A 15418-nucleotide genomic window follows, 5' to 3' on the forward strand; every position below is an offset into this window, starting at 1 on the left:
TGCTCTAACTGGTGACTCTGCTCTTACTGGTGACTCTGCTCTAACTGGTGACTCTGGTCTTACTGGTGACTCTGGTCTTACTGGTGACTCTGGTCTTACTGGTGACTCTGCTCTAACTGGTGACTCTGGTCTTACTGGTGACTCTGGTCTTACTGGTGACTCTGGTCTTACTGGTGACTCTGGTCTTACTGGTGACTCTGCTCTAACTGGTGACTCTGGTTTTACTGGTGACTCTGCTCTTACTGGTGACTCTGGTTTTACTGGTGACTCTGCTCTTACTGGTGACTCTGCTCTTACTGGTGACTCTGGTCTTACTGGTGACTCTGGTCTTACTGGTGACTCTGCTCTTACTGGTGACTCTGCTCTTACTGGTGACTCTGGTTTTACTGGTGACTCTGCTCTTACTGGTGACTCTGCTCTTACTGGTGACTCTGCTCTTACTGGTGACTCTGCTCTTACTGGTGACTCTGGTCTTACTGGTGACTCTGCTCTTACTGGTGACTCTGGTCTTACTGGTGACTCTGCTCTTACTGGTGACTCTGGTCTTACTGGTGACTCTGGTTTTACTGGTGACTCTGGTCTAACTGGTGACTCTGCTCTTACTGGTGACTCTGCTCTTACTGGTGACTCTGCTCTTACTGGTGACTCTGGTCTTACTGGTGACTCTGGTTTTACTGGTGACTCTGCTCTTACTGGTGACTCTGCTCTTACTGGTGACTCTGGTCTTACTGGTGACTCTGCTCTTACTGGTGACTCTGCTCTTACTGGTGACTCTGGTTTTACTGGTGACTCTGCTCTAACTGGTGACTCTGGTCTTACTGGTGACTCTGCTCTTACTGGTGACTCTGGTTTTACTGGTGACTCTGCTCTTACTGGTGACTCTGCTCTTACTGGTGACTCTGGTCTTACTGGTGACTCTGCTCTTACTGGTGACTCTGGTCTTACTGGTGACTCTGCTCTTACTGGTGACTCTGGTCTTACTGGTGACTCTGCTCTTACTGGTGACTCTGGTCTTACTGGTGACTCTGCTCTTACTGGTGACTCTGGTCTTACTGGTGACTCTGCTCTTACTGGTGACTCTGCTCTTACTGGTGACTCTGGTCTTACTGGTGACTCTGCTCTTACTGGTGACTCTGGTCTTACTGGTGACTCTGCTCTTACTGGTGACTCTGGTCTTACTGGTGACTCTGGTTTTACTGGTGACTCTGGTCTAACTGGTGACTCTGCTCTTACTGGTGACTCTGCTCTTACTGGTGACTCTGCTCTTACTGGTGACTCTGGTCTTACTGGTGACTCTGGTTTTACTGGTGACTCTGCTCTTACTGGTGACTCTGCTCTTACTGGTGACTCTGGTCTTACTGGTGACTCTGCTCTTACTGGTGACTCTGCTCTTACTGGTGACTCTGGTCTTACTGGTGACTCTGCTCTTACTGGTGACTCTGGTCTTACTGGTGACTCTGGTCTTACTGGTGACTCTGGTCTTACTGGTGACTCTGGTCTTACTGGTGACTCTGCTCTTACTGGTGACTCTGGTCTTACTGGTGACTCTGGTTTTACTGGTGACTCTGCTCTTACTGGTGACTCTGCTCTTACTGGTGACTCTGGTCTTACTGGTGACTCTGCTCTTACTGGTGACTCTGGTCTTACTGGTGACTCTGCTGTTACTGGTGACTCTGGTCTTACTGGTGACTCTGGTCTTACTGGTGACTCTGGTCTTACTGGTGACTCTGCTCTTACTGGTGACTCTGCTCTAACTGGTGACTCTGGTCTTACTGGTGACTCTGGTCTTACTGGTGACTCTGCTCTAACTGGTGACTCTGGTCTTACTGGTGACTCTGCTCTAACTGGTGACTCTGCTCTAACTGGTGACTCTGGTCTTACTGGTGACTCTGGTCTTACTGGTGACTCTGCTCTAACTGGTGACTCTGCTCTAACTGGTGACTCTGCTCTTACTGGTGACTCTGCTCTAACTGGTGACTCTGGTCTTACTGGTGACTCTGGTCTTACTGGTGACTCTGGTCTTACTGGTGACTCTGCTCTTACTGGTGACTCTGCTCTAACTGGTGACTCTGGTCTTACTGGTGACTCTGCTCTAACTGGTGACTCTGGTCTTACTGGTGACTCTGCTCTAACTGGTGACTCTGGTCTTACTGGTGACTCTGGTCTTACTGGTGACTCTGCTCTAACTGGTGACTCTGCTCTTACTGGTGACTCTGCTCTAACTGGTGACTCTGGTCTTACTGGTGACTCTGGTCTTACTGGTGACTCTGGTCTTACTGGTGACTCTGCTCTAACTGGTGACTCTGGTCTTACTGGTGACTCTGGTCTTACTGGTGACTCTGGTCTTACTGGTGACTCTGGTCTTACTGGTGACTCTGCTCTAACTGGTGACTCTGGTTTTACTGGTGACTCTGCTCTTACTGGTGACTCTGGTCTTACTGGTGACTCTGGTCTTACTGGTGACTCTGCTCTAACTGGTGACTCTGGTCTTACTGGTGACTCTGGTCTTACTGGTGACTCTGGTCTTACTGGTGACTCTGCTCTAACTGGTGACTCTGGTCTTACTGGTGACTCTGGTCTTACTGGTGACTCTGCTCTTACTGGTGACTCTGGTCTAACTGGTGACTCTGCTCTAACTGGTGACTCTGGTCTTACTGGTGACTCTGCTCTTACTGGTGACTCTGCTCTTACTGGTGACTCTGGTCTTACTGGTGACTCTGGTCTTACTGGTGACTCTGCTCTTACTGGTGACTCTGGTCTTACTGGTGACTCTGGTCTTACTGGTGACTCTGCTCTTACTGGTGACTCTGCTCTTACTGGTGACTCTGGTCTTACTGGTGACTCTGCTCTTACTGGTGACTCTGGTCTTACTGGTGACTCTGCTCTTACTGGTGACTCTGGTCTTACTGGTGACTCTGCTCTTACTGGTGACTCTGCTCTTACTGGTGACTCTGGTCTTACTGGTGACTCTGCTCTTACTGGTGACTCTGCTCTTACTGGTGACTCTGCTCTTACTGGTGACTCTGCTCTTACTGGATCACTGAGGTTTTACGTGCTGTAGATCTCCAGATGGGGATCTTCGCCTGAAAGCCAGTGACAGGAAGGATCTCCATTAAAGAGGAGATTCAGTGTTACAGTTTCAGAAATTCATCATTTACATGTTTACAACCACGATTCCAAAAAGCTGGGACGCTGGGTAAAATGTAGATAAAACAGAAGTCAGTGATTAAAATCTCATATTTTATTCACAACAGAATAGAAACATGTAGAAACTGATACTTAGACATGTCATGAGCATTTTAGCTCATGCTGAGTTTGGTGGCAGAAACATGTTCATCACTGTCACTGCTGAATCTAGAGTTCTGGTGTGAGTGGACGTGAACTGGCCAATCAGAAGGGAGAGTGCTGAGGGGGAGGAGCCATGTAAGACACTTGGGCTGAAGACGGCCAGGCTCTGTGATCCCTGAGAATATTCTAGATCATCCTGCTGAGGCTCTCAGCTCTGAGGTTATCCTTAGAGCACGTTCACATGGAAACGAATTCAGGCGTATACGCAAAAGTTTTTTGTCGGATCGGCGTTCCATCCACACACGTTTCGGGTGACTGTAAACGATACTTTTTGAAACCGGGTCCCAGAGTGCATAAATCCGTAAACAAATACCGTTTTGTCTCCGTGTGGACCGTTATCCACATCTTTCTTGAAACGCTTACATCACACACAGCGTAGCGCCCTTCAGGCGCCTGCGCGGGTTAGGCCAAAACAATAATAGCGGACTACAGGGTTGTGTTCGTGCTGCAGACGCTACAGAGCTTGTTGTGGCTTTTACAGAAAAATCTGATGCTCCTTTACCACCACCGCGAAACGCACACACCAGATGTTCTTAAATCCAAGGCGGAGAACAACCAGAAGGGCAACTAAACGGAAGTTTGTGTTAGTTTTCTGTGATATTCTTCTTCTACTCTGGTGCATTTCCATGGCAGCGTTACAGCGCCACATATAGGCTTGGCAGATGTACTACAGCGTTTTTAGTCGTTTTCAGTGGTTCCGTGTTTACGCGGATATTTCCTGAAACGGCAGTATAGCGTTTTCGTTTCCGTGTGAACGGGGCCTTAGAGCACGTTACACTCTTCAGTTTTGATTGTTGGTCACAGTAGTTTAGGGCTGCTGTTCACTTCAGTGTTCTTCCTTTTAGTTAAACAGGGCAGCTAGTCGGGGGGGTTTCTAACTCTATCGTTAAAATCCAGTAAAGTTGGTAAAGCTCAGGGTTAGAGTCTCTTTTTGTTCTCCTCTAAATTTCTACAGCTCTCATTTGGTCATGAAAATTCTTACTTTTGTTAATAAAGAACTTCATTTAACCTCATGACATCTAGTTTTACTTCACTGAGGAGCAGCCGCTCTTCTTTAACAACAGTCTGTAAATGTCTGGGACAGCAGAGCCAGGTCAGCCCTCGGTGTCACGCTCTACATTAAAACAGTCAAATGCACGCGCATGCCTCTCTGTCTCCACGTTAATGTCTAAGAGGCCTGTAATATTTATAACCTGTGGGGGAGGACAGATGGTGTCAGAGTGATCAATACTGATCAATCACGGATGGATTTCTCTGACTAAATGTTATTCATTGGTGGTGTAACTGCTCTTTGCCTTCAGGGGATCTCCACTGTTTCTAAGATACCCTCCATTTAATCTGGTGGATTATTTCACAGTCAGAGACCTGGTCCCTGGACTCTAAATACAAAAACCACGTTTAAAACCAGAGTTATTCAGTGTCTGAGGACTACTGATGTTTTTAACGGTGCTAAAACGTCATCCAGGTTTTTTCTTTGCTGTATTTGTTTAGATTTAACAGTAATGATGGTAATCTCTCACATTTTTATTCTGTTTGTAGCCCTGTGATGAGGTCTGATGGAGAATAGCGCTGTAAAAAAGGATCTGCTGCTTCATGGTTGATTTCTTTTACATATCCGTCACACCTCAATGTTGAAGATCATCAAATGAATGAAAATAAGACAGATAACCTGAGCAAACACAAAAGTCAGTTTTTAAATGAACATTTCATTTATTCAGGGAAAATCCATCCAGACGCTGTGTGAAAAATATCCACATCCAGACCTGATCCCTGCCAGACCTGCTGGATCCAGAATCTTTAACTAGAACCGGTCTGACAGTGAAGTAGACTAGAAGATCTCCAACACATCATGGAACCATCTAGAGAAGAATAGATGAGGAACAAAGTCTCTGACATCTATCAGTCTGAAAGGGTTACAGAGACATTTCTAAGGCTCTGGGACTCTGAGAGCCATTACCCACAACTGGAGAAAACTGTGAACAGAGGTGAACTTTCCCAGGAGAGGCTGTCTCTCTTAATAAATGAAATCATCATCTAAACTGACTAATGTATTTACTCTTTGTCTAATATTAAATTGATGATCTGAAACATTTAAGTGGGACAAAATACCAAAAATAGTAAATGTTTTTTCTCAGCACATCCTAAAGAACATGTAAAAGTGGAAACCTCCATCCAGTCAGGGTCTGTTCTCCTGGACTTCCACCTGTGCGGTGTTCGACAATCATGACTTCTAGGACTGTGGTGTTAAAAATAGAAAGACAAACTGTTCTGTTCTGACCTGAAATAGTCAGTGAGAGCTGTAGGCTCCAAAGACGGAGCGGCTCTCTGCATTTAAATCCTTTATTAGTGGACCGGGGAGAGAGGGGAACAGGCTGAGACGCTGCTGGAGGAGACGGAGAGGAACACGACGGCACTAAAGGCAGAGCTGAACGAGGAAAACAGAGGAGCGGAGGAACGAATGTAGAGAGGAGGGGACAGGGAGGATTACAGAGGGCAGACCAGGATAGGAAGATTCGACCGCCATTTAGTGCTTCTGTCACCACAGCTCAGGCTGATAGTCATATTCTGGAGATTTTTACTTTAGATACTGTGGCCTAGAACTCCTCTGATAATATCTGGGGTCGGTCTCTGTAAGTTCTCTGATTCCATAAATATCCTTCCTCTGTTTTCAGTCTTTGCGTTTAATGAAATGACAGAAGTCCTGCTGATGTGAAGCCACACCTCCATCCACGCCGCTCTCTCATGTGTACATCTCCATCCATTAACAAGTGCATCCAGACGCTTTGACAGCAGCCACACTGAAGTAATTGCAGCTCTGCACCAATCACTGAGGAGCTCAGAGCGCCGTGACAACCAGCAGTTAGTCTGTCGGGAAACACCTCCACTCTCAACCAGTCATTACGATTGAAAAGAGACATTTCATTCAATTCAAGTCGATCAAACACCTGCATTCTGGGACATGATAGACGTGTGTGATCATGTAGAAACATGATCATGTTGATGAGGTTCAGCTTCATCTCTATCAGAAACATGATCATGTTGATGAGGTTCAGCTTCATCTCTATCAGAAACATGATCATGTTGATGAGGTTCAGCTTCATCTATCAGAAACATGATCATGTTGATGAGGTTCAGCTTCATCTATCAGAAACATGATCATGTTGATGAGGTTCAGCTTCATCTATCAGAAACATGATCATGTTGATGAGGTTCAGCTTCATCTCTATCAGAAACATGATCATGTTGATGAAACATGATCATGTTGATGAGGTTCAGCTTCATCTCTATCAGAAACATGATCATGTTGGTTCGAGGCTTCATCTATCAAACATAAACATGATCATGTTGATGAGGTTCAGCTTCATCTCTATCAGAAACATGATCATGTTGATGAGGTTCAGCTTCATCTCTAACAGAAACATGCCTGACACTGAAACAACATTCATTTTCCAGGGTTAAAATCAGAAAGTTGTCAAGAGAACACAACTTTTCTGTGTGTTTAGAGCAGAGCATCCACCCATGAACGTGGACCTGTAAACATGGACCTGTAAACATGGACCCATGAACATGGACCTGTAAACATGGACCTGTAAACATGGACCTGTAAACATGGACCTGTAAACATGGACCCATGAACATGGACCTGTAAACATGGACCTGTACACATGGACCTGTAAACATGGACCCATGAACATGGACCCGTGAACATGGACCCGTGAACATGGACCTGTGTACATGGACCTGTACACATGGACCTGTAAACATGGACCTGTAAACATGGACCTGTAAACATGGACCTGTACACATGGACCTGTAAACATGGACCCATGAACATGGACCCATGAACATGGACCTGTGAACATGGACCTGTAAACATGGACCTGTAAACGTGGACCTGTAAACATGGACCTGTAAACATGGACCCATGAACACGGACCCGTGAACATGGACCTGTAAACGTGGACCTGTAAACATGGACCTGTACACATGGACCTGTAAACATGGACCTGTAAACGTGGACCTGTAAACATGGACCCATGAACATGGACCTGTGAACGTGGACCTGTGAACGTGGACTTGTTCATGCCAAAGCGGTGACACTGACCAGACTCTGAAACTCCTCTATCAGGTCCTCCAGTCAGTCCTGCTGAGTCAGACTCTTTAGACTTTTCATTTAATTTCATTTCAAACTTTTATTTATTCTGGAGGGGTTTCCCTCATTTCAATGCCGTAGAGATACAAGCACATCAGGACAAGCAAGAAAACACAACAGTGAAATACAACCAGCCAAAACCAGCAGAAATCAATGAAAACACTCACAGTTCAAACCATAACAGAGATCCTCAGCCAGGGGCTCATTTATGTCTTTATTTTAGATACTATTCCCCAGAAAACCTTAAAAAACACAAACTTTTTTGACATTTTTTTGCCACTTTTCACCCATCTTAGCTTCCTTTTGCCATTAAATACCCTTTTCTCTTTCTTTTTTCTTTTTCTCTTTTTTTTTTTGCCATCTTGCAACTTTTTTCTGACACTTCTTTCCAATTTTTACCCCACCCCCTCTTTTATTCTTTTTTTTTTTTACCATTTTTTGACACTTTTCGTCCAAATAAGCGATGTTTTGCCATTAAATACCACTTTTTGCCATTTTTGCCATTTTTCAAATTTTTTTTGCCACTTTTTTGCCCGTTTAACCCCTAAAAGCCTATTGTATCATATTTGATACATACTTTTATAAAACCTCTATCAAATCAATAAATTACAAAAAAATCTGAATACAATCTGATAAATGATGAAAATGCTCTAAAGTGGATTTTCAGCTACCAAAAACACCTAATGTATCAAATGAGATACAAAAAATATATTTGTTACATTTATGGGAATTTGGATTTTTCTGGAATTCAATAGAAAGTGAAATAAATATTTCAGTTCCAAACAATTAGAATTTTCTGGCTATAATTTATATATTCAGGCTTTTAAGGGTTAAGCTACCTTTTGCCATTACATACTATTTGTTTCCTATTTCTTGCCCATTTTTGCCACTCTTCACTGCTTTTCCACATTTTCATCACTTTTACTCATTTTTTTGCCACATTTTTGCCACTTTTGGATGATGTTTTGACGCCTGTAACTTATTTTTGTCACTTCTTACCCATTTTTGCTACTTTTTAAACATTTTTGCCTCCTTTAACTTATCTTAATTGCTACTTCAAGAGGTTTTTGCCACTTTTCACCAGTTTGATTTTGGCTCTTCATCTGCTACTAGTTTGGTTGTTAAAATGTGGATGAAATAAGGACAGAGGAGGAAGAGGGCACTCAAACAGGAGCTAGCTACAGTAGCTCACATTAGAGTCGTTTAGTAGAACAGACTCATTTATGAACGACTCATACTAAAGAGTCGTTCAGTAGGACAGACTCGTTCATGAACGGCTCACATTAGAGTCGTTCAGTAGAACAGACTCATTTATGAACGGCTCACATTAAAGAGTCGTTCAGTAGGACAGACTTGTTCATGAACGGCTCACATTAGAGAGTCGTTCAGTAGGAAAGACTCGTTCATGAATGCTCACATTAAAGAGTCGTTCAGTAGGACAGACTTGTTCATGAACGGCTCACATTAAAGAGTCGTTCAGTAGGACAGACTGGTTCATAAACGGCTCACATTAAAGAGTCGTTCAGTAGGACAGACTCGTTCATGAACGGCTCACATTAAAGAGCCGTTCAGTAGGACAGACTCGTTCATGAACGGCTCACATTAAAGAGTCGTTCAGTAGGACAGACTGGTTCATAAACGGCTCACATTAAAGAGTCGTTCAGTAGGACAGACTCATTCATGAACGGCTCACATTAAAGAGTCGTTCAGTAGGACAGACTCGTTCATGAACGGCTCACATTAAAGAGCCATTCAGTAGGACAGACTCGTTCATGAACGGCTCACATTAGAGTCGTTCAGTAGAACAGACTCATTTATGAACGGCTCATACTAAAGAGCCGTTCAGTAGGACAGACTCGTTCATAAATGCTCACATTAAAGAGTCGTTCAGTAGGACAGATTCGTTCATGAACGGCTCACATTAAAGAGTCGTTCAGTAGGACAGACTCATTTATGAACGGCTCATACTAAAGAGCCGTTCAGTAGGACAGACTCGTTCATAAATGCTCACATTAAAGAGTCGTTCAGTAGGACAGATTCGTTCATGAACGGCTCACATTAAAGAGTCGTTCAGTAGGACAGACTGGTTCATGAACGGCTCACATTAAAGAGCCGTTCAGTAGGACAGACTGGTTCATGAACGGCTCACATTAAAGAGCCGTTCAGTAGGACAGACTCGTTCATGAACGGCTCACATTAAAGGGCCGTTCAGTAGGACAGACTGGTTCATGAACGGCTCACATTAAAGAGCCGTTCAGTAGGACAGACTGGTTCATGAACGGCTCACATTAAAGAGCCGTTCAGTAGGACAGACTGGTTCATGAACGGCTCAAATTAAAGAGTCGTTCAGTAGGACAGACTGGTTCATGAACGGCTCACATTAAAGAGTCGTTCAGTAGGACAGACTCATTCATGAACGGCTCACATTAAAGGGCCGTTCAGTAGGACAGACTCATTCATGAACGGCTCACATTAAAGGGCCGTTCAGTAGGACAGACTGGTTCATGAACGGCTCACATTAAAGGGCCGTTCAGTAGGACAGACTGGTTCATGAACGGCTCACATTAAAGAGTCGTTCAGTAGGACAGACTCGTTCATGAACATCCCTTGATCCCACCAGGTTTATTCTGCTAATAGTACATCAGAATGTTTGTGACACAATAAGAATGTCTGACATGTTAAAGGAGCTCAGCTAGCCTCTTAGCCTCAGATAGCTGAGGAAGAACATGTAGCCGTAGCTCGCATTGCTAAATAGTTCTAAACACAGAGGCTTTCTGGGTGAAAAACAAAATGCTTCAAAAATGTCAGATTTTTTTGGTCCGTTTGACCTCAAACCTGCTTTATGACTTTATTTCTGGTGAAATGGTCCCAGTGCTGCACAGGCTAGCTTCTCCACTTCTTCCTGTTTGAAGGAGCAACACTCACGGAAAATTCTGGAGGAAAATTCCACCAAGTACAAACTCCAAAAACCGCCCTTTAAACTCCCTGTCTCCATGTGTCACCACTTTTAGGACCTTGAATCATCTCAGGGTTTGTTTCCTGCTAGGTCTGACCGGTCGGTGCGAACGTGAACATAACGTTGGTGTGTTGACAACGCTCTTCCTGCAGAAATCCCTTCATTTGTGCTTCGCTGTGACATTCTGTTTTCTGCTAACATTCTGTAGCTTGATGCTAATGCTAAATGCAGTTGCTGGCCATTCTGCTGTTTGGGCCGTTCGCTCCAGTCTCCTTTTCAGTTGGTCGTGGTCGTTTCTCACTGACAGGGATGTTGCGGTTCGACCCGTGTAGTGTGCCAAAGCGAACGACAATCAAAACCACATCCAGGACGCCTGGTGACCTCCGACGGGAGCTCTGGCACGTTCCAGTCTTCCTCTAGAATTCATGCTAACACATCAGAGAGGTTGGCGAGAAGTAGCAGCAACCCAGTTTGTAACTGCTGCTGGCATTAGCATTAAACTAGCATAGAAAACAAATAGAGAACAGAACTTCGTCTGAAACGGTGACCGCTGCAGAGGACAAGAAGATAGTCTGATCTGATCTTCACATTTAACTACTGCTGGTAGAGAAAACTGATTTTGAAGTGCCTGAACTGACAAAGACACCAGCGTTCAACACAGATCCTGAGTTTTAGTGGAATAGAGCAGCGGTTCTCAAATGGTGTGCCAAGGTACAATCCGTTATTACTACGACTTTATGACAAGTACTGTAACCGGGCCTGCCCACAGATCTGGACCCTGAAAAACCCCAGACATGGACCACCCCAGTTGGGATTTATTGATGATATCAGTGTGTGTGTGTTGGATCAGTAGCACTGGTGCTAGCATCCTGGCTAACAGTTACCTCATCTAGAGCTGAAAAACATGGCAGCTTTTATTGGCTTGAAATGGGTGTTAAAGTTATGAATTCATGCTATTTTTAACCAAGTTTAAAAAAAAAGAAAATCCTACTTTTTAGCCACTTTTTTGGGAACTTTTTGCCACATTTAACCCATTTTTGCCACCTTTTTTGGGAACTTTTTGCCACATTTAACCCATTTTTGCCACTTTTTTGGGAACTTTTTGCCACATTTAACCCATTTTTGCCACCTTTTTTGGGAACTTTTTGCCACATTTAACCCATTTTTGCCACTTTTTTGGGAACTTTTTGCCACATTTAACCCATTTTTGCCACCTTTTTGGGAACTTTTTGCCACATTTAACCCATTTTTGCCACCTTTTTTGGGAACTTTTTGCCACATTTAACCCATTTTTGCCACCTTTTTGGGAACTTTTTGCCACATTTAACCCATTTTTGCCACTTTTTTGGGAACTTTTTGCCACATTTAACCCATTTTTGCCACCTTTTTGGGAACTTTTTGCCACATTTAACCCATTTTTGCCACCTTTTTTGGGAACTTTTTGCCATATTTAACCCATTTTTGCCACCTTTTTGGGAACATTTTGCCACATTTAACCCATTTTCGCCACCTTTTTTGGGAACTTTTTGTCACATTTAACCCATTTTTGCCACTTTTTTGGGAACTTTTTGCCACATTCAACCCATTTTTGCCACTTTTTTGGGAACTTTTTGCCACATTTAACCCATTTTTGCCACCTTTTTGGGAACTTTATGCCACATATAAACCATTTTGCCACCTTTTTGGGAACTTTTGCCACATTTAACCCATTTTGCCACTTTTTGGGAACTTTTGCCACATTTAACCCATTTTGCCACTTTTTGGGAACTTTTGCCACATTTAACCCATTTTGCCACTTTTTGGGAACTTTTGCCACATTTAACCCATTTTGCCACTTTTTGGGAACTTTTGCCACATTTAACCCATTTTGCCACTTTTTGGGAACTTTTGCCACATTTAACCCATTTTGCCACTTTTTGGGAACTTTTGCCACATTTAACCCATTTTGCCACCTTTTTGGGAACTTTTTGCCACATTTAAACCCTTTTTGCCACCTTTTTGGGAACTTTTTGCCACATTTAACCCATTTTTGCCACCTTTTTTGGGAACTTTTTGCCACATTTAACCCATTTTTGCCACCTTTTTGGGAACTTTTTGCCACATTTAACCCATTTTTGCCACTTTTTTGGGAACTTTTTGCCACATTTAACCCATTTTTGCCACTTTTTTGGGAACTTTTTGCCACATTTAACCCATTTTTGCCACTTTTTTGGGAACTTTTTGCCACATTTAACCCATTTTTGCCACTTTTTTGGGAACTTTTTGCCACATTTAACCCATTTTTGCCACTTTTTTGGGAACTTTTTGCCACATTTAACCCATTTTTGCCACTTTTTTGGGAACTTTTTGCCACATTTAACCCATTTTTGCCACTTTTTTGGGAACTTTTTGCCACATTTAACCCATTTTTGCCACCTTTTGCCATCTCCGTCATCCCCCCAGTTGGCAGGGCCCCAGAAAGCTCTCCCCATTATCTCCCCTTAAAGGCCACCTTGACTGTAGTATGGTTTAAAGTCTTTTTGTATTGATATGAATATGGTGTGCCTTGAGATTTTGGCTTAACCTTTGGCGTGCCTTGGGCATAAAAAAGTTTGAAAACCACTGGGCTAGAGGAGCGCTCTGCCACCCTCTGTGCAGGCTAAAACACCCACTGGTGACTTAATTCAGTGTCTGAAATTGTGGCAGAAGATCAAATTGGCTGGATAGCTCAGTGGTTTATAACGCTGAGGTTGTTAGAGGAGCCTGGGGCTGGTATGCTGGTCAGGGCGACATGTGTCCCTTAACACCAGAACCCCTGTTCCAGATTTAGGCCACTGTGGACAAATGGGGATGCTAAATGACTCTGTAACACCAGATAAGTCCACAAACCTCAAATGTTCTGATCAGACCCAGGTTCAAAGCACAGCAGGGGGATCAGCCTGATTCCACGTCAGTCATGATCCATCTTACAAAGCTCCAGTCTGAAACAACCTGATATAAGAACGGACCAGTCAGACTCATCTGAGAAGAGCAGGACGGTCCTTGGTCCTTTCTGCATCGCTCTGCTCTGCGGCGGTGGACGAGTGCTCTCAGTGGGCTCTGCTCTAATCAGACATGGTGTGACGTGGCACTGGAGATGGACAGCGATGCTCTCTGTGGACTGACATGGCGTGCGGCGTGCACAGAAACGATCTATTAGAGTTGTATCTGGCGGACGCACAGAGTAACAGACATCAAAATGAGACATTTACCAAGGACCACACAGCGTGATGTTTTAGTTTGCAAGGCTTGGGGTCGTTTTTTTAACTGCTACAAATGCATTTCACTATAAAACATCAGTCACAGCAGGAGCTCAGAGAAGTACCGTCCTGAAACTGAAGGGTTAAGTGTTCATCCATGAAGTCCTGACGGCTTGAAGATGTTGACTCTTCTTATCGTAAGGTAGCAGACCAAACGTCCTTCTCTCTGAAATTATGCAGAGTCAGCTTTCCAAACAGCCAACGATGAGCACAGCAACACTTAAGCACAAATAAACAAGCTTCCACAGCCGACATGCTAGTGCGGTTTCCATGCTGGTTAGGGCCGTCAGTTTCATCAGACCTGAAGAAGAGTCGCCTGAGAGGAAGGTGAGGAGCGGCTCCCCTGCTCTCGTTCCAAGAGGCACTTCTAGTTTTTGTGTTTTTGCCAGGATGAGCATGTCGATGATTTAGTCCACTTAGACACAACAGGTACATTCATCCAACCAGACAGGCCTCAGCGCTCTCTCTACCCATAAACCCCCTCTGGGATTCAGTGAAGAACCTCATCTGGTCTCAAAGACGACCAAGTGAAGCTGAAAATCATGGATCAAAGCGTCACAGAGCCACTTCCTGTCTGTTGGAGTTGCCGTTGGCTGCTGGGGCAGTGATGGCGGCAGTGGGCGTGTTCTTCTTGATGGAGGTGAGGCGGATGTGGGAGGTGCTGTGCAGGTAGCTGGCTTGGCGTTCAGGGCGGGGACCTCGACCACATCGTAGCTGACTGGGGAGGAAGAGGAGAGAGGGAAGTCAGCGAGTGATAAAAACTTAAACTGAGGTTTAATTCCTGTCTGCGTTTAAACGACGGTGTGAGAAAGACAGAAAATCAGAGCAGATTCAGGCAAAACAAGATCAGACAGCGTCTAACAGAGCTGGTAACGGCTTCTTAAAGAAGGCGGCCGACAGTAAATAAAGGTTTAAATGTGTGAGATATTACCGCCACCGTGGCATCCTTCAATGAAACATCACAGTGGACAGATATTGTGAAGCTAATGAGGCCTGTCGTTTCAAATCTGATATGTTCAACAGAGAAGGAGGAAGTAACCACTAGCCAAACTGTGCCACTTCCTGTTGCCAGTAGGGGGAGCCTTGATGAGATATTTGCATTTAGCCCTGCTGTCTCACTGGAAAATTCTGAATAGAACGATGTTTACATAAGTTTCACTAAGTCTGAGTCTCTTAAACCCATTAAAAATCTTAACCTTACAAAGCAGATGGATCTGCCCGTCTCCGTGTTTCTCACTGGTGAATCCATCTTCAAAGCTCCCGTCTGTTTGGGCCCGGTTAGAAAGTGACAGGACCAATCAGCAACGAGGGGCGGTACTTTCAGACGCGGCGGAGTCGTGACGTAAACAAGCAGCAGCGAGAGCTGGTGCAGTGATGGAGGAAGAGCTTAGCATGGATGCTGCTAAAGTTTTATCAGAGCTTGACCACATTTCTTTGTAAAAAGAAGAACAAACAACAGCAGTGAGATGTTTTCTTCTCAAAAACCACAAAAGTGGAGAACTTACATGTCTACAGTCGCCACGTTTTGCGTTATTACTGCACACGTGCAGCTCGATAGCGGCTACGTCACGTGTTTTGTTGCTCTGATTGGCCCGTAGAAATGTGACAGACAGAACGTTCATCCAATCCCCCTCTGAGTTTTTTCCAAAGCCTCTGCCTTTTCTCAAACATTTCCTATTGAAG

At 44.3% G+C, this 15418-nt stretch overlaps 1 protein-coding gene across 1 annotated transcript in view; it reads right to left on the reverse strand.

Moving 5' to 3' along the window:
* Positions 1–14290: 14290 nt before the first annotated feature.
* The window catches only part of nmbr (neuromedin B receptor), a 47142-nt gene continuing 46014 nt past the window's right edge, over positions 14291–15418 (reverse strand). The window contains exon 5 of the mRNA XM_041805986.1: positions 14291–14453. Within this exon, the coding sequence (XP_041661920.1) occupies positions 14291–14453 (163 nt within the window). The remainder of the gene's footprint in view (positions 14454–15418) is intronic.

The sequence above is a fragment of the Cheilinus undulatus genome, linkage group 14, assembly GCF_018320785.1.
Source record: "Cheilinus undulatus linkage group 14, ASM1832078v1, whole genome shotgun sequence".
Lineage (NCBI taxonomy): Eukaryota > Metazoa > Chordata > Actinopteri > Labriformes > Labridae > Cheilinus > Cheilinus undulatus.